Source organism: Salvia miltiorrhiza, chromosome 4 (assembly GCF_028751815.1).
Source record: "Salvia miltiorrhiza cultivar Shanhuang (shh) chromosome 4, IMPLAD_Smil_shh, whole genome shotgun sequence".
Classification (NCBI taxonomy): domain Eukaryota; kingdom Viridiplantae; phylum Streptophyta; class Magnoliopsida; order Lamiales; family Lamiaceae; genus Salvia; species Salvia miltiorrhiza.
Genome location: NC_080390.1, coordinates 2,223,950 through 2,241,284, shown reverse-complemented (window position 1 = coordinate 2,241,284; position 17,335 = coordinate 2,223,950). Strand labels below are relative to the sequence as shown.

Genomic DNA, 17,335 nt, shown 5'->3' with positions numbered 1-17,335 from the left:
TTCAATCTTATAGTGTCATTTAAAATATTATAGTGTCATTTACAATCGTATAGTGTCATTTACAGGAAGTGTCATTTATATTTATGAACAGTGTCAATTATACACTGTGTCATTTACAATATTATAGTATCATTCATATGCAGTGTCATTTGTATAACATAATAATATCAATTACAGATAGTGTCATTTGTATAACCGAATAATGTCATTTATACGATTTGTGTCAGTATGCGGGTTTGGATCATGATCTAGGTACGAATCAACTCTGATGTACCCAAGACCACCTCATTTTTGATAGATCATTTTCGGTTCGCATACCCAAAATTTATACTTTCTTTCAGAAAAAGATCAGAAAACCGAAAAGAATTAAAAAATTAATTCATTATTTTTATTGTTTTATTATTTTATTATAAAAATAAAATTAAAATCAATATTACATTCGATTATTCGAATTTTCAAAATTAAAGTAGTAAAATTGTCTCATCAAAATTAATTTATTAAATAAGTAATAAATAATTTGTGAAATAATTTTTTTTATAAATATTATATGTAAATGAGATAATAAAAATATAAAAGTATGTCTTTTAAAATAAAATGATCATACTTGGTGAGCGAAAGTAAAAAGTACAAATGCAAATTTTTGAGCAATTATGAATATTTTGCGGACGTATTCGTACCCTCTTCTACATTTCTGATTTATTAAAATCCTCGCCGCCGCTTAAACCCTGCCCGCCACTCTACTTTCCATAACTCGATTCGGCTCCACCGCGGCCCTCCGCCGTCAGCCACCAAACAGTAATAAGCTACACACAAACACTCACATTTATGGTGATTTGAAATTAATAAGCAAACGAAGTCCTTACTCTCCAGTTCACCCCCAAAATGTCGTTCCACTCCGTCGTGATACAGAAACTCCTCAACGCGAACGCTCACATCGGCCGCCGCGTGACCTCCAACCACTTCAAAATCTACTCCGAGGGCACCCGCAACGGCGTCAGCATCGTCGACTCCGACAAGACCCTAATCTGCCTCCGCAACGCTTGCGATTTCATCGGCCATCTCTCCCGCAACAATGCGCGCCTGCTCTTCGTCAACACCAACTCCCTCTTCGACGAGATCATCGCGCAGATGACAAAGACCATCGGAATCAAGCACGACACCACGTGGCGCCTCGCAGGCTTTTTGACCAACAGTTCGAGCCCTAGTCGGTTCCGCGGTCGGAACAAGAGGTTCAACATCTGCCCGTCGCAGGCGCCGGATTGTATCGTGATTTTCGACACCGATAGGAAGTGCTCGGTGATCAAGGAGGCGCACCGGCTGCAGATTCCGGTGGTCGGATTGGTGGATTCGAGCATGCCTTGGGAGACGTACAACAAGATAACGTACCCTGTTCCGGCTAATGATTCGGTGGAGTTTGTGTATTTGTTCTGTAATTTGATCACTAAGACCATATTGAAAGAGCGGAAGGAGGCAATGGCTGAGAGGGGTGAGGAAGCTATAATAGGGTACGAGAATTTTACCTCATTACTGCTTCTGAATTCCATGATGCCATTTACATTGTTTTGTTTTTGGATTCATGACGTTTTCTTTTACTAGAATTTGTGTTATACCAGTTTCTCGATGCTTGGTTAAGTTTTTATTTTTGACAAATTTATTTTTCTTTTCTCTTAGTCTCTAACAAGTGTTTTTTGCTATCATCTGGGAAGTTTGTTGGTATTTATGTCTCTTCTTTTGAATGTATGGCTTTTATATCTGCAGCGGGCCTCGCATGATCTTTCGATACTTTTCTGGAGAATCTGTACTAGGTTAATGCATGTGATTCTAGAAAAGATTATTCGTATTTGGTAATCAATGAATATTTTTTTGACTGTTGATTTGTAACAAGTTATGATTTTCCCTCAAGAAACCAATTCAAAGTGGCCCTTTTGATTTAGAAATAGTAAGTTTTTAATAATTCTTTTGAATATTATGTTATTTGTCGTTTTAAGTCCATTTGTTTTCAGTTAATACTTATGTTCTTATTTGCTCATGTGAAATTTGTGTGTGCCAGAGGAGATGTTGATGACCTGACTGATCAAAAAACAGACAAGTTTGTGCTTGCTTATGACCATCTACCTGCAATTCCTGAAGGTAAGCTTAAATATTCGATCATTTTCCCCTTCCTTGTACCATTCCACTAAAACTTTTATGTCTCCTGATAGGTTATGTCATATTTGGGATCGTGAGTGGCTGAGCTCTGTTTTATCTTGTCAAAACAAGGCCACCTCATATGCTAACTAATAGAATAGTCTGATTGTGAAGGTGTTTATGTGAAGCATTAATAAAATGAAAAATTATTTGTTTCATGCATTGTTGTATAAAGAAAGCAACTGTGACAATTCTTAACATCAACTATCCCTTTTTGTTTTTTACTAACAAAGGAAATATAATTTTGTGGAGTGTTTTCCACCATCCAAGTTCAAAAAATAATTATCTTTTGCGATTTCAAATCTATCTGAACTCCAAATGGAACACCATTGATTGACCTTTTGAGGCTTGATACAATGAGTACTTATCTCAATAATTAGGAGCATTAATTCCATTGCCTGCTTTTTTGTTCCCTTTTTAGTTGCTCTGTTTCACAGATAGCTGTTTTTATTTGGTTGTAATTCTATAATAGTTTCCACTTCCACAGATTTCTCAGAGACTAAGGAGCTCCTGGACAAACTTGTCATAGTGAGGTTCAATGGCAGTCTAGGGACCAGAATAGGATTTCATGGCCCCAAGTGAGTCCCACTCTAACATAGGAAAATATTACTGTAACTATTATTCTTCAATTTGAATTATTGAAGTTTCACTCTCTGTGGAAGCTGTGGCTTTCAGTCAGTGAATTAAAAGGGCATTCATGTGCTGGACGATAAGGTGGTAACATCATGAACCTTTTGATTAGTATGCTTACTATTTGGCGTTTCATCAAAAAGTTGTCCACTGAATTGATAACTTTGTTGGTAAACGCTTTTCAGACAAATTGACATTGTTTAGCATCAAGTTACCTAAATGAAGATAAAATGTAAAACAGCTTTTTTGACGTTTAACTTTCTGAATGAAATTACACTTTGTTAAAAGTTTTATTACTTCATCAGTGATCAGGCGGCATTTGTATTTGGACTTTAATTTCTAGTGGGTGAAGCATAAAAAAGTAATTTCATTCATTTATTTATGAAGAAAGACTTTAAAAGTAAAAAAATATGTGACCGTAGTTTCGAGAGTTCATCAACAGTTCATATTCTATGTTTTAAATTGTTGAGCAACTATATAACACCTTTTGGTAAGTACTTGAAGTTGATAGTTATGATGTCCAAAGCATTATTGTTCTCCAGTTCCTTCAAAGCATAAAATCTCAAGGTTAAAATCTAGTGAACCAACTTTTTCTGAAGCCTGTAACTTGTCTTATCCATTCTGTATCAATAAGAAGAAAGAGGAACTAACGTAACATTTGGACGTTGAGTTTTGTTGTTTCTATAATTTATGTCCAACTGTGAGAGTGTGGTTCTTGTTTGTACGAGTGATCAAGTCTAATGGGAATTTATTTATGTTTTACCTAAATGACTCAAATGACACCTCTCCCAGATCTCTATGCTAGTTTTACATCCATTTTTCTTGATGCAGGTCTACTATGGAAATTGGTGATGGTTTGACTTGCCTTGACTTGATAATCAATCAAATTGAGGTCATTTTCCTTTCAGTTCCTTGTTTCTTTTTCGCAAGCTAGAATATGAAGCTGTGATTATTGGCAGCTCTACCCAGGAGCTGCCGTTTTCTGATCTTGGTAATCTGATTAATATCTGTAGGCTCTCAATGCTAAATATGGAAGCAATATTCCTCTGCTTTTGGTTAATACTGTCGATGCACATAGGAAAGTATTAGAGGTAACTTTTCCTATATATTCATCTGGAGCTGAACTTTGTTGGGAACTGATGGTGGTGTTTTAAATGATGGCAGTTCCTGAAAAAGCACCCGACTAAGAACATCCATTCTGTACAAGAGGTTTGATATTATGATCCTTTGGTTGCATACGTCTGTGATTTATCTGGATTTTGTTGGAAAACTTTATCCATTTAGTTATGCATATGCGTATGTTTTACAGAGCATGATTGACAAACAAGAGGCAAGCAAGTTTTCACCTAGATCAGCTGATGGCCCAGATAACAAGGATGACATGTATGTTGTTCAGCTTATCTCTCCTCTTGGGGATGTGTTCCCTCTAAACATGGTCAATTTCTAATTGTTGTTGTGTGTCAATGTGTGGCTGTGTGTTTTTCCCACCTTGTGGAACAGATTTGATGAGTTTTTTCCCACCTTGTGGAACAGATTTGATGAGTTGTACAATAGGGAGAAATACTTTTTCCATCCATTCATTTAAACTGCAGTTAGTTTTCCACAACTAAACGACAAGCTTGGATCCCTGATCAATATTAAATTAATGCATAAAAATTAATAACTCAGGGATGGAGGGATATGAATCTTAGGTTGGACTATGGCTTTTGCTCAGTTGCTCACTCTTCAGTTATTAAGTAGCCTGGATCTGTTGTGGAAGCATATGGCGACTTTCAACAACCTCATAGTCTTGGTTAAAGGGATGTTGACAGTTTAAAAGTTAAATAAGGAAAGAATCATTTAGAGTTTGGAATTTTTTTTGCCAGTCATTGCTTTTAACGTTAAGAATGTCATGTTTCTTCTGATCCAAATCAAATGGTGGCTTAAGTTTGTACCTTTCCCCATTCTTCTCCTTCACTAAAAATTAAGCTTGTCTTGTCAACTATGATGTGTAAAGAATCTTCCATTCCCATGGACTTGCTCATACCTCAATGAATATTTTTCTTGTTTTTCCATCTGGAACCCAAATTTGAGGGCTAATCCATGCTTGCACGGTGTGCATTATCTTCCTTCTGAAGATTGAATTATTGATTGAGAATCACAATATCATTCTTCATGCTACATATCATATATGAAGTTCACTTTTCTTTTTACATGTGAAGGAATGCATTCAATCTTGCAGAGGCCATCCTCCCACTGGTAAATAGTGGAAAATTGGATATACTATCATCACAGGTTTGTTTTCACCTCTTTCTGGATTTCTTCATGGAAAAACTCATTTCTTATTTTAATATGGACTCTGATGACATTTCTTTTTCCAATTCCAACAGGGTAAAGAGTTTATACTATTGCTGGGTTCAGATAATCTTGGCTGTGTCATTGACCCCAGTATCCTTTGTTATAGATCACAATAAATGTCAATCTGAAATTTGATTCTCTCATTAAGTTTTCCCAACATTTGTATCTAAGGACTCCAGCATATTCTAGTAATATAGGAATTTAGGACAATTGAGCTCCTTAATGCAAGGTTGCAGAAATCTTGAATTATCTTGTTGAGAATGATATTGAGCTCTGCCTAGAGGTATTTTCAATAACTCACCTAAATTGCTGCCAAACTTTGGTTGGTAATTGTTTCTATTATGGGTGCAGGTGACTAAATCCTCTGAAAGGGAAGAGACCCAACATTCACAGGATGAAGCTGAGACTCCGGTTGGTTTCCTTTTGCATTTATTATGGATTTTTGGAAGTCCGCATTAAGCTATTGTTCATTTTTCTTTCTTGGTGTGCAGTTTCTCTTTCAAATATTCCAAGTTCTAATTTTTTGTACGATCATTCACAAAACTATACTGGGATGTGTTATTGTTTTCCGTCATAATTTGATAGTTTTATTTTTATGATTTTTCTTGTGGGCATCTTGAAGATTCTAACGCCGAAGAAGAATTGCAGATTTACTGAGACAATGTAAGTTATTGTTCTTGGAAACTTGTTTTTTCCATTTAGAGAAATACAGAAGCTATATCTTCCATCTGCATAATTCCTATTTTTTAGGTGGATAAGCATCGAATCTATGGAAAGCCTTGTGGAAAACAAGAATCTCGCCATCTCCAAGGTACCAAATGTTTGATTTTAAAAGTGTCATCACAACAAAGATGGGCCAGATTCATACCTTCCGGTGGATTAAGCATTTTCTCCGGCTGTACTTCTTGAGCAAATTGTTCTTTGGAAAAGACCTATTTGATGTTACTTCATGTTTTGTAAGTTTTGATCAAATTCCATGTATCTGTGTCACTAGTTCCTCTTTGTATCTTACAGCTTTTCGATCAGCATTTTGTAATAAGTGTACCCAATACAAGATATCTTCCACTTGAAGCAACATCAGACCTATTTTTGCTACAGGTTAATACTAGGTCCATCCCGACTGTCAATTGCATTTTGATAGTTTTGATGTTATATGCATTAATAACTAATTTCTGCCTTGCAGTCAGATCTGTATACCTTTATTGAGGACAAGCTGACTCGTAATGCAACCAGAGAAAATCCCGCTGACCCATCCATTCAATTAGGACCAGTATTTAGAAATGTATTCCTTCCTGGAGCTTTTGTGCAATGCTTTCTATTAACTCAAAGTTGGATTTGCATAATTCTTTCTTCTTTCTTAGGTTGATGACTTCAAAGAGCGCTTCAAGTCTATACCAAGTATTGTCGCACTTGACAGCTTGAAGGTGACCGGTGATGTTTGGTTTGGAACTGGCATAACTCTTAAGGTAACATAGATTCTACTTGACCTGAATTTTAATGGCACTTTTTCGAGCAGCCCTTCTTAAGCTTTTTTACCCCCAGTTATCATGTTACTGTTTTCTGTCAAATATTCTTTCTGTTTCCCCATGCCATTTCTGTGTGCCTTAGGGGAAAGTCAATATCCATGCTGAACCCGGTGTGAGGATAGTTATCCCAGACGGTGCTGTGCTGGAAAATAGAGTAAGATATGTGAAATTAAGGTTGTTCATTCATCATAATGCTTGTGATAACTCTATTGATTGAATGCAATTCCTCTGTAACAGACGATAACTAGCCAAGAAGATCTTGGAGGAGTATCCTCATAAGTTGATCGACAAGACAATCGAGTGAACATTTGTTGTTGCTGGAGTTACTTGAAGTTTGGCCAGACTAAGGAACATTCTGTTATCCAGTTATCCCTGTTAGCAGGGGAAAGGAAACTAGCACCAATAATCAGAGTTGATTTACTCTTCCAGCTTCCCAAGAGAATTCTCAGATAATATATTGCCTCTTATATGATTTGTCTTTGGAATCACATAGTAATAATAATGTGATTTATTTCAACTTTTTTGTTTTGTTTTTCTGTAGCTTTGATTTCAGTCTCCAAAGAATGGTTCTTTTATCTGTGCTTCTATTGCAAGGAAAATGAAACATTAGTTATACAGAGTGAGGAAGAGAGTAACTGACTGTTATTTTGTGTTGGCAGTTGTGTGTATAACACTATTGTGTCAATATTTGTTTCTATTTTCTTCTAGGAGCTCCCTAACCTTTTGCTAAAACATATGATCATCTCAAGCAGACTTGTTTGTAATTGTATATAAACTAATTAAATTTTAAATTATTTTTTAGTATGTTAACAACGAAGAACTTGGTGAGTGGGACAAACTTATTTTCTCCATACAAAGCTGTTTCTTATCTCATGAGGAAGAGAGTTTTAGTGCAAGTATATGAAATTTTAAGTTATATGTTACTCCTATGGACAATGCCTTAAAATAAATTACCTTTTATACATTAATTTATTTACCTTTTTATCATATGGTGAGGTCCTCTTCCCACGTGTAATATACTCCCTTCGTCCACAAAAAGTGTGCGGTGAAGTGGAGGACACAAGTTTTAATAAAAAAATTGAAAAATGTGATTTTAGTGCTAAAGGATAATATTGAATCTACTAAATTGTAAAAATAAAATGTGAGTATTTTGTAAATATTGAGTGTGAATAGTGTTTAAAGTATAAAGGAAGTTTCTAAAAAAAAGAAAACACACAATCGTTGTGGACGGACGAAAATAGTAATAAATACACAATCTTTGTGGACGAATGAAGTAATTATATATCGTGAGATAATTTCTTTACTCATTATATACGTAATCATTTTTATTAAAATTTGGGGAAAATTGTACCTAAATACACAAACTTTGCCAAAACCCAAAAATCTATATTTGACGCGAAGTTAGGATTTTACATTTTAATACACCAACTTTCGTTATTATCCAAATTTGACACGACTTAATTCTTAAAAATTCAAAAAACAACCCATTTTTGTAAATAATTATACAAAGACCCACTTATGTTAATTGTTATAATTTGGGACATTTAAACCAAAACAAGATATTTCCTTATGATGTTTTCTTTTAAACTATTTTAGGCGCGGATCAAAGATTAAAAGAAAACATCATAAGAAAATATCTTGTTTTGGTTTAAATGTCCCAAATAATAACATAAGTGTGTTTTTGTATAATTATTTACAAAAATGGGTTGTTTTTTGAATTTTTAAGAATTAAGTCGTGTCAAATTTGGACAATAACGAAAGTTGGTGTATTAAAATGTAAAATCCTAACTTCGCGTCAAATATGGATTTTTGGCAAAGTTTGTGTATTTTCACGCAATTATCCCTAAAATTTGTGTCACTTCTTTTGAGACTATTTTTACCGAATGGAAGGTGTATTTTATTATTTTTATAATCATTATTTATTAGTAAAAATAAATAATGATCATTTACAAAATTAAAGTTTTAAGTAGTAAGGAGAGAGAATCATAGAGCATTGCACCGGAAAGCAGAGAAGCAGTTGGCTTCTGCAACTCATTCTCGGCTCTTTAAACTGGAGGGAGTGGATAAGAAAACTGCTCTCTGTCTCTCTCTATCACAATGTCAATCTCTTCTCTCTCCACAACCATCCCCACCTCCAAGCTCTTCTCCACCTCCGCCGCCTCCTCCACCCCCTCCTCTTCCTTCCTACTCCGCCTCCCCTTGAAGCGCTTCTCCTCTCTCTCTCTCAATGCTTCCCCCTCCAAACCCCTGCCCATTTCCGCCTCAATGGAGGCTGGAATCGGTCTTATGGGTACCAAATTAGGCATGATGTCGTACTTCGACACTACAGGCCAAGTAATTCCGGTCACCATCGTCGGCTTCCGCGAGGGCAACATCGTCACTCAGGTGAAGACTAAGGCCACGGACGGCTACGACGCCGTCCAAGTCGGTTACCGCAGGGTTCGCGACCGGAAGCTCACGAAACCGGAGCTCGGCCACTTGGAGAAGTCCGGAATCATTCCGCTCCGCCATTTGCAGGAGTTCCGGCTGCAGTCGATCGAAGGTTTCGAGCCTAATCAGCGGCTGGCGTTGGAGGAGCTTTTCAAGGAGGGCGATTTCGTCGACGTTTCGGGAACTACCATCGGAAAAGGATTCCAAGGTACATTTTCCTGATTTCTCATTGTGGTAATGTTAGCTGCAATCTACTTTTCATCTAGGTCACGTATCGAATCACAGCGTCTCAATTTAGTCCAAATAACTTGAGACCTCAGGGTTTAGGAGAAGCGAAAGCCGAAGAGAAACAATTTCAATCACATTAAGCATGATTATTCCATTTTTGGTAATACAACTAGCGAAGTAATACAATTTTGCTATAGATTCATAAACTTGTTCACCATAACTTGAATCTGTTGGACGCTGAACGAATGATGATGGCAGTGATTGAGCTTAGACACAAACATACAAGGATGTGGTTGGTTGAGAATACAGAGCTATGTATTTGAGAATGTGCTAGTAACTTGATATTGAAATATGTTACCATTACTAGGTGGAATCAAGAGACACAATTTCAAGAGAGGTCCTATGACTCACGGGTCCAAGAGCCATAGGCAACTGGGCTCCATTGGTGCCGGAACTACTCCAGGACGCGTCTACCCGGGCAAGAAAATGCCCGGGAGAATGGGAGGCACCAAGACGAAGATCAGAAAGCTCAAGGTTGTCAAGATCGACAACGAACTCAACGTTGTGATGATCAAAGGTGCCGTTCCTGGTAAACCAGGCAACCTGCTCCGCATCACCCCGGCCAAAATCGTGGGACAAAATATCCCCAAAAATTAGTCTCACTGTGTAATCTATGTTCAGTAAGTAGCTTTCGAAATTCCTGTCTGAATTGAGCCTAGTTTGTTATTGCCATTTGAAAACAATTTTGAGGCTATAGAAATGGAAAGTTTCTGCAATACAGATTTAAGCATACACAACGGTGTATTGAGTAGTTACAGTAATGCTACTTGAATTATTGCTTCAAATTGAATTAGTGCTACACAATAACCAGTAAAGTAGAAAGTGTATGTAGATCATGTCTTTGGCCTAATATGATCTAACTAGTTGGCAGAGAAGTCAGGTTCAGGTGGTTTGGCCAATTTGATCTTCCCAACACCTGATTTGCCTCGAATTCTGCTCACTCCACGCATAGCGTTGCTGGCGAATCTAGACGCGAACAAGGTAGCCTTAAACCTGGAAGAAGTGCCTGCATCTGTCCTGGACGAGGAGCTTCCACTGAGCAATCGAGCTTGCACATCATCATCATAGTCATCATCTTCGCTGCTGTAATCTGATCCACTGTTGTCATAGTCACTCTGGTTGAGCTCAGCAAGCTTCCTTCTGGCATGCCGACGCCATGCTGCTTGAATAAAAGTGGCTGCCCAAGTCCTCCACTGCTGCGAGTAGTAGCGGAAGGTCTGCTGCACCTGTCGGCTATGGAGACGCCTAAACTGGCTGGTGATGAACTTCAGTTCGTCTGCTGTTAGAGCGAAAGCCTCCACCTCCGTCAAAGCTTTGACAGTACGCGTGGATGGCGGGAAGTTCGAAGCAGCCTTAGGATCCAGAGCCCATGTGAGGAGCTCCTCTCCACAGAAATCGCCTTCTTTCAGGGTGCCTCGATTGAAGAAACCGGATCTCCCACCATCTGTTGTCACGCTGTCTAGGCGGCCGCGGATGATGAAGAGCATTTCATCCACTGGGTCTCCTTCACGAAGCACGAACGTGTTGTCTGTGTATAGACTGGGTTTGAGCCTTTCACAGATGGCATCGAGCAATCGATCATCCATGTTTGCAAAAAGAGGGACCTGAACAATGATCATATCAAATGTTCAATCGTCCAACACATAATGTTCAATATTGGATTAATACTTACTCGTCTAACTAAATTCAAACACAGGTGCCTTTTGATGTCTCTTCTAAGGTCTTTTGGTAAGTTTTGGACCAAGCTCTCCTCGTCGACTCCTCTAGTTTCCATCCATTTGTATTGATCATAGCGTCGCACTCTTTCCCTCAACTCTGTCGGTAGCACTCGGTGATGCATCCACTGTTCAGAGTCGCGTTTCTTGACCCTCATCTCTTCCAGCCGAACTGTCAGAGATTGAAGATAAGTCTGCAGCAACAACAAGGATCCATCAATTTAGCATTCAGCCATTAATTGTGACATATTTAGATCAACATGAAGCAAAGGAAATATGAAGTATGATACAGTTTAGGCATCTTGTGGTATATGAGAAAGTGAAAAGGTTTCCAAAGAGCTATCTTTTCAGCTAGTTGTATCAGCCTTGTTTAGCAGTGTCAAATTTGTCAAGTTGAGGAGAGTTATCTTTTTCAGGACTGCATATATAAGTGATTTCAGTTTAAATTGCAGAAAAATTGTTAAATCTTAACAACTTCAGTTTAGTTCATGCACACTCTCACAGACGTTTCAATTTGTATATTCACTTAATTTGCAACATTCAAAGCAACTGATGAGGTGACAAATTCAACTAAATTTAAGTCGGAATCTTAAAATTTTACATTTTAATTACATAAGCAAGTCACAGTCCAGCAGCATCCAGAATCCTTACCCATAATTGACATCTAATTGACTCATATTTTTGCATTAAATATGCTAATTATCAGCTTACTGAAATTCACCCAAAAGAAAAAATAATTCTATTAAGCCTCTCAAAGTATGAAGCTTAGATATATACCTGCATATTACCAATGAGCAGAGCAAATAAGAGGAGTCCCAAAATGGCTACTGCTATAGAAAACAGGACTTCCCCGGGGTACGTGCTGGTTGTAAGCCCCTGACCGAGTGTGCTGCACAGAAATTAAGATAATATCAGTCATAATAAGTCTCTTGCCGTGCTAGCCATCTCAACTTGAATAACCTCAAGATCGTTCTCTAAGGCATGAAGTAGGTTGCCATGAAAAACTCATATGAGGACTTAAGTAGGGAATCATCTTGACCAATTTGGCAGAGATAAGAGCATGAAGAAAGGTAGAACTCGTGAAGGAAATCGGATATTATTGTAACAACTCAGAATAACAAGAATTTTACTGGAGTGAACCTGTCATTGTTCCTATCCCGCGCTACCACTGTAAAGAGCAACTCAACTATCTAAAGCACATTTGGGTTCCAACTTATTTGAATGCAAAAGATCCCTAACTATCCAGAGTCTAGCCACTGATAAATACAAATTGGAGATAAGGCAAAGATATTAATGAATCTACTCCTCCCAAACTCAAATCCAATCTACCTGATTGAGGATTGCTAGTCATGATTAATGAAAAGAAGTCTCATTATCATGCGGCTATTATTGATTACAGATTAGACAGAAATAATCTCCCAACTCAAGCTTAGGCTGCTTCCTTTGCCTATTAGATTTTCACAGGTCAATATTAAAATATTCATGAGCAACTCAGTAAATGCATCCCACTGTTTTTTATGGGAACTGCAGCAACAAACATAGCTCTGTTTGGACAACTAGAGAATCTTGGAATGAATAGACAGATTGTTCTCCTTCATGCAATGACAGGCTCAGGGAATATAAACTAAAAGTAATATGATAAGCGATAGCTCTGTGACCAAGACATAGAATATAGAGGAATACTCAACGGATGAATGGTTTGACTGATCTATCTCTAAGCATGTATAAAAAAATATGGAACTAAATATGATTCTTCTCTACTGAGGATTTTGCTGGTTTCCCAGATTTCTTGACAAAGTAAATATAGGAGAATAAGATAGATACCTCAAATTCTGCAGGCCCCACCACAAACAATAGAAGTACTTTGAGATAAATTTTTCAGAATCAAGAACACCAGATGACAAAGCTTGGGCATATATCCCATACTTAAATGGGGATTTTTCCTCATCAGTTATTGCACATCTTGGTGTAATATATGTCGCGCTGATATTTTTCCATGCTTCAAGGTTTGTGACCTCATGGGCACAATATAGATTTTGTGTATCACAATTAGGACGATTCTGATAGCATGCTCGATACCAGCACGTATCTCTGCGTTCAATGGCAAATAGATACCACAAGGCCCCAACAATCTGTTGCATCATAAACTGTTAAAAAGTGCCCTCTGGATTTATAAAATTTAGTAATGATGATTCATAGTTGTTGTGTTAGTAGTGTTCATCAGAAGGGCTTGATGAGTGCAATAAAGTGACTAATGATTCTGTGTCTAAATGGAAACCTAGATATAAACAATCGAGGCATTGAAACATTTAAGACTCAATCTATTTCTTGAAAACATTTATCTGGAAATTGAAACGGGAAAAGGGGGATAAGGAAAACAGTTAAACAGCAAATGTCATAAGGATTTTCGAATTAACACAATAGGCCATGGTGTCCCCTAAACAACAGAACTTGCTTCATATGATTGAAGATTCCTGCCATGCAAAAATAGGGAATAGAAAATCAGCATTGAGAAGAAATATTAAATTTTCTTACATGACTAGCAAGCAGGAACCATAACAAGTAATAAGCTGCACCAGCCCATGCCGTTTCTGCAAATACGCCCTGACTCTTCTTCAACTCCGAAGTAAGAGGAACAAACCTCAGAAACCTAGGAATGTATTGAACAAAAACTATTATCACCAGAGCCTGTTTTGTACCCAATACATCATAATCTTCTGCCCCGTGCAAAAACCTCCACACTACAACCTGTTACATACAAAATCTTAAAAGATGAACATCAAAGACAAGGACCTCCACAACAACAAAGTGCACTGCAACGACAGCAATTTGTAAATATGTATATCAATAGACGTAATGGTTAAAGAGAAAGAGGCATAATTTGAAATATACTACACAAACTTTTGTATTATCTCACTTCCTGGAGTAAATAGGTAGCACCAGATGTGTAAATCAAACAATTAGAACATGGTATAAAAAGCATTGCTATGAACCACATAGGATAAAATCCATTCAGTATTATGACTTCAAACCAAATTTCTTAAATAGTTCTCCATTAAAGCATAAGTATTAAACTCCCTATCAAGAACTCATGATTGATTTCAGTAAATGTTTTATGCATTTAAAGCTCATGCATTAGTTCTACAATAAGCTTATTTAACTGGTCAGGAATATACATACCTGTGGTAGAGGTAGCACGGAAAAGAGATCCACAAAGAAATAACGATGTATATTACCGAGTTGCTATTTCTTTGGGATCAATCACAAGTTCACCTCGTCCAAAAACCCGAGATGAAGGTGCGATATAAGCTGTGCGGAATTGGAGAAGAATGCGTGCAAAGTAAAATACATCAATTACAGTCCTCAGAGTTGTAGTTGTGTATGCCAAACTGTCATGTATATGTAGGCACATTTTATCAGGCTGGAAAACTGGAAGATACAAAAATAAAGGATCCACTGATACTGCAAAAATGCAGGAGATAACTAAAAGCTTATTCCAAAACAGAAGACTCTTGTCTTGAGGGTCAAATATCCTTCTTTCAGAAACTTTGAGATCCTCTGGGAATACTGCTTTTGTGACTCCGGATTTTAGTGACCGACCAAATGTAAGAAGTCCTTCAGATCCCCGTTGAACCATTTTAATGACTTTGATGTATTTGTAGTCGTAGGCCCTTGAGTTGACAAAACCCTCTAAGCTAAATCCACATCTATTCTTTTGAGCCATTTCTGATCTAAAAGAGTCCGGGCCTTCCAATCTATGTCAAAGACCATGGCGAAACACAAAACAAATTGTCATTTTGCCAACACGTACCAAGTGACATTGATAAAATAAAACTTGTATTGCTCTTTTACCTGCAAATGAGGGAGGTATGAACACTAAAAATAAGGACCAGGATATATACATAGCATCATGAAAAATATTATGTAGGTGGACAATGGAGTTTATTTGCATCAGGTGCATATTTTGTAATAAAGGCACAGATTAATTATGCTTAAGATATCATTGGGAAACAAAAGTTGAAGAGTCTCAAACAAGAGTCTACTTCTTTCTATAAAATTTTAATTAAAGCAGAAGCTAGAAATTGTGCAAGGTCCAGCCACACTCGACTCCCTTCACGTGATAATGGATATATACGATATCATTTAAGGGGCATTTACTTTGAGGAATAGCCTTGATAGATAAAAATAATAAGGCTATGGATTGGAACTTTGGGATATCCCAAAGCCCTTAATTATTTCAATCATTTGAGCTAGATTTGCTTGATTTATGTCCCATTGAAAGGGTGGGATTGGAGAAATCCTACTCTTGAGATAAAAATATTCAATCATGCAAAGTGAACACCTCCTAAATGTATAATCTACACCAGAATTTCCCGCCTCATATTAAGCTTTTGAGAATCTAAAATATACACGTCCACAGTTATACCTAAACAGCATTTATGGAGACGGCCTCACCGGGAAAACCATTTTGATAGGAAATCATGGTTAAGACTTCTCTGAACAGTTGAAAGCCTAACAAACTGTCAAAAGGTCATAAGGTTAAGGCTTCCAAATAGAAAAACGTCAACCATAATCATTTCACTTAATATATAAAATTAGAACCTTTTGCACATCTGAATGCCATAACATTACATGGCTGAGAACAAATTAATCGAAGATACATGCTAGAGAAAGTGTGGAGCAAGAATCAACTAGATCGATACCTTACAAATTTCTCCTTTTGGCCACCAATATATGTGTCTTGTAATTGGGGTCGAACATTGTAGCAAACCAAATACATAGCAAATTGCATTAAGCTTTTCAACAGAAAAGAAACAAGAACCCCTTAATCTTGCGCACGAATCATGAAATACCGTGTCCAGAAATCCCTGCAATGCTGACAGAGACAAGGCTTGATCAGACGGATTCGCATACGAGAAAAACTAAATTCTGCCCCCTTCCCTTAAGATAACCGTTGCAGGATTTCCAGAATATGATATATAAAAAATGAAACAACATAATTTTCATAACAAGAAACATAAACATAAACACATGTAATTGGGGGAAAGAAGGCGAAATTGGTTATTTCTGCACCATATATCTGAAATGGCTAATTGATAACAGCATTTTATCTTACCTAGAATGCAAATGTAACTCCCAACGCCACCGACTAATTGATCTAAGCAATCCAAACAAAAAAAAATTAGAGTTGCAAGATAAAAGATAAAAAAAATCCAAGTTCCTGAAGAAGAATTATGAATGAAAAACACGATTGATTGGATACACAGAACCTGAAAACAAAAAGTCCAATTATTTTCTCTTATCTCTGCATGCACGCGGAAAAAAATGATGTTTGTATGAGATTATTAACAGAATATTAGAGTAAAAAATAATGATAAGTTTTGGGGCGTGCAAAGTAATATTTTATTTATGTTTTCTTCTCATTTCTTTGGGTGAGAGAGAGTGATTTTCGCGCCAGAGTGAAGGAAATCAAAACATACTCACTCACTCGCATGACGACGGGTTACTTGCACGTGTACACGCACGCTCACACAAATAAAAATCAATGTCAACTTAGGTGGTGTCCAATGACTAAGGGTTATAAACGAATCATATATTTTTGTTCGATTCAATATTTGATTCGATATTTTGATATTCGTATTTGAAATATCGATTCGAATTCGAATATAAATATTCGATTCGATTAGTATTCAAATACATATATGAAATTATGATATTCGATTCGATTCGATCGGTATTCGTAGATACCTAATTAAAATATTATATATATGTGTGTGTCGGTGTGTGGATGGAATAAAATAAATTATGAACTATTTTTCATCTTTAGATTGGACGAATTTAATTTATATTCTCAAATATTTAAGGGTTAATAGTGTTATGTCCCGAATTTTCAGCATTTGCTATAAAATGTCCCAAATTTTCATTTTCTCCTAAAAAGTCCCGAACTTTCAATTTTTTCCATAAAATGTCCCGCTATACAAAATTCGGTGATGGAAAGATGACAAAAAATCCTGAACTTTCAACATTTTCCACCAACGGTGGTTCCTAATATGGTTTTTCAATAATAAAGATTTTCAAAATATTTCGTCCGCGCGAGATAAGTTATCTTTTTGTCACCAAATTTTGTATTGCGGGACATTTTGTAGAAAAAGTTGAAAGTTCGGGACATTTTATGAAAAATGCTGAAAGTTCGGGACATAAACACTATTAATCCAATATTTA

The 17,335-nt window shown here is 36.8% G+C and overlaps 3 protein-coding genes across 3 annotated transcripts; 2 read left to right on the top strand and 1 right to left on the bottom strand.

The window, feature by feature from the left end:
* The first annotated feature begins 600 nt into the window (after positions 1–600).
* Positions 601–7,301, top strand: LOC131022171 (UTP--glucose-1-phosphate uridylyltransferase-like). The gene is made up of 18 exons (XM_057951599.1): positions 601–1,505; positions 2,051–2,130; positions 2,675–2,765; positions 3,649–3,709; positions 3,831–3,908; positions 3,982–4,026; positions 4,127–4,200; positions 5,019–5,091; positions 5,187–5,244; positions 5,391–5,437; positions 5,506–5,565; positions 5,777–5,817; positions 5,905–5,965; positions 6,169–6,252; positions 6,338–6,436; positions 6,516–6,620; positions 6,763–6,834; positions 6,918–7,301. Exons 1-18 carry the CDS (start codon positions 883–885, stop codon positions 6,957–6,959), a joined length of 1,794 nt encoding a protein of 597 aa, XP_057807582.1. The 5' UTR covers positions 601–882; the 3' UTR covers positions 6,960–7,301.
* Positions 7,302–8,658: 1,357 nt separating this feature from the next.
* On the top strand, positions 8,659–10,114 carry LOC131022170 (50S ribosomal protein L3, chloroplastic). Its single transcript, XM_057951598.1, has 2 exons — positions 8,659–9,318; positions 9,706–10,114. Exons 1-2 carry the CDS (start codon positions 8,778–8,780, stop codon positions 9,993–9,995), a joined length of 831 nt encoding a protein of 276 aa, XP_057807581.1. The 5' UTR covers positions 8,659–8,777; the 3' UTR covers positions 9,996–10,114.
* On the bottom strand, positions 10,082–16,499 carry LOC131022169 (putative cyclic nucleotide-gated ion channel 8). Its single transcript, XM_057951597.1, is given in 11 exon segments — positions 10,082–11,002; positions 11,071–11,307; positions 11,891–12,002; positions 12,938–13,245; positions 13,649–13,861; positions 14,294–14,347; positions 14,349–14,868; positions 15,817–15,850; positions 15,853–15,989; positions 16,230–16,271; positions 16,384–16,499. Coding segments are annotated over 9 exon segments (2,244 nt in total). The 5' UTR covers positions 15,875–15,989; positions 16,230–16,271; positions 16,384–16,499; the 3' UTR covers positions 10,082–10,258.
* Between the last annotated feature and the right edge of the window lie 836 nt (positions 16,500–17,335).

Excerpts from the sequence above, each read along its gene's own strand:
- LOC131022171 (XM_057951599.1), top strand. The coding sequence starts at position 883 with ATGTCGTTCCACTCCGTCGTGATACAGAAACTCCTCAACGCGAACGCT. Across the intron at positions 4,027-4,126 it reads ACATCCATTCTGTACAAGAG|AGCATGATTGACAAACAAGA; the intron begins GTTTGATATTAT and ends TATGTTTTACAG. Across the intron at positions 5,438-5,505 it reads ATATTGAGCTCTGCCTAGAG|GTGACTAAATCCTCTGAAAG; the intron begins GTATTTTCAATA and ends TTATGGGTGCAG.
- LOC131022170 (XM_057951598.1), top strand. The coding sequence starts at position 8,778 with ATGTCAATCTCTTCTCTCTCCACAACCATCCCCACCTCCAAGCTCTTC. Across the intron at positions 9,319-9,705 it reads CATCGGAAAAGGATTCCAAG|GTGGAATCAAGAGACACAAT; the intron begins GTACATTTTCCT and ends TACCATTACTAG.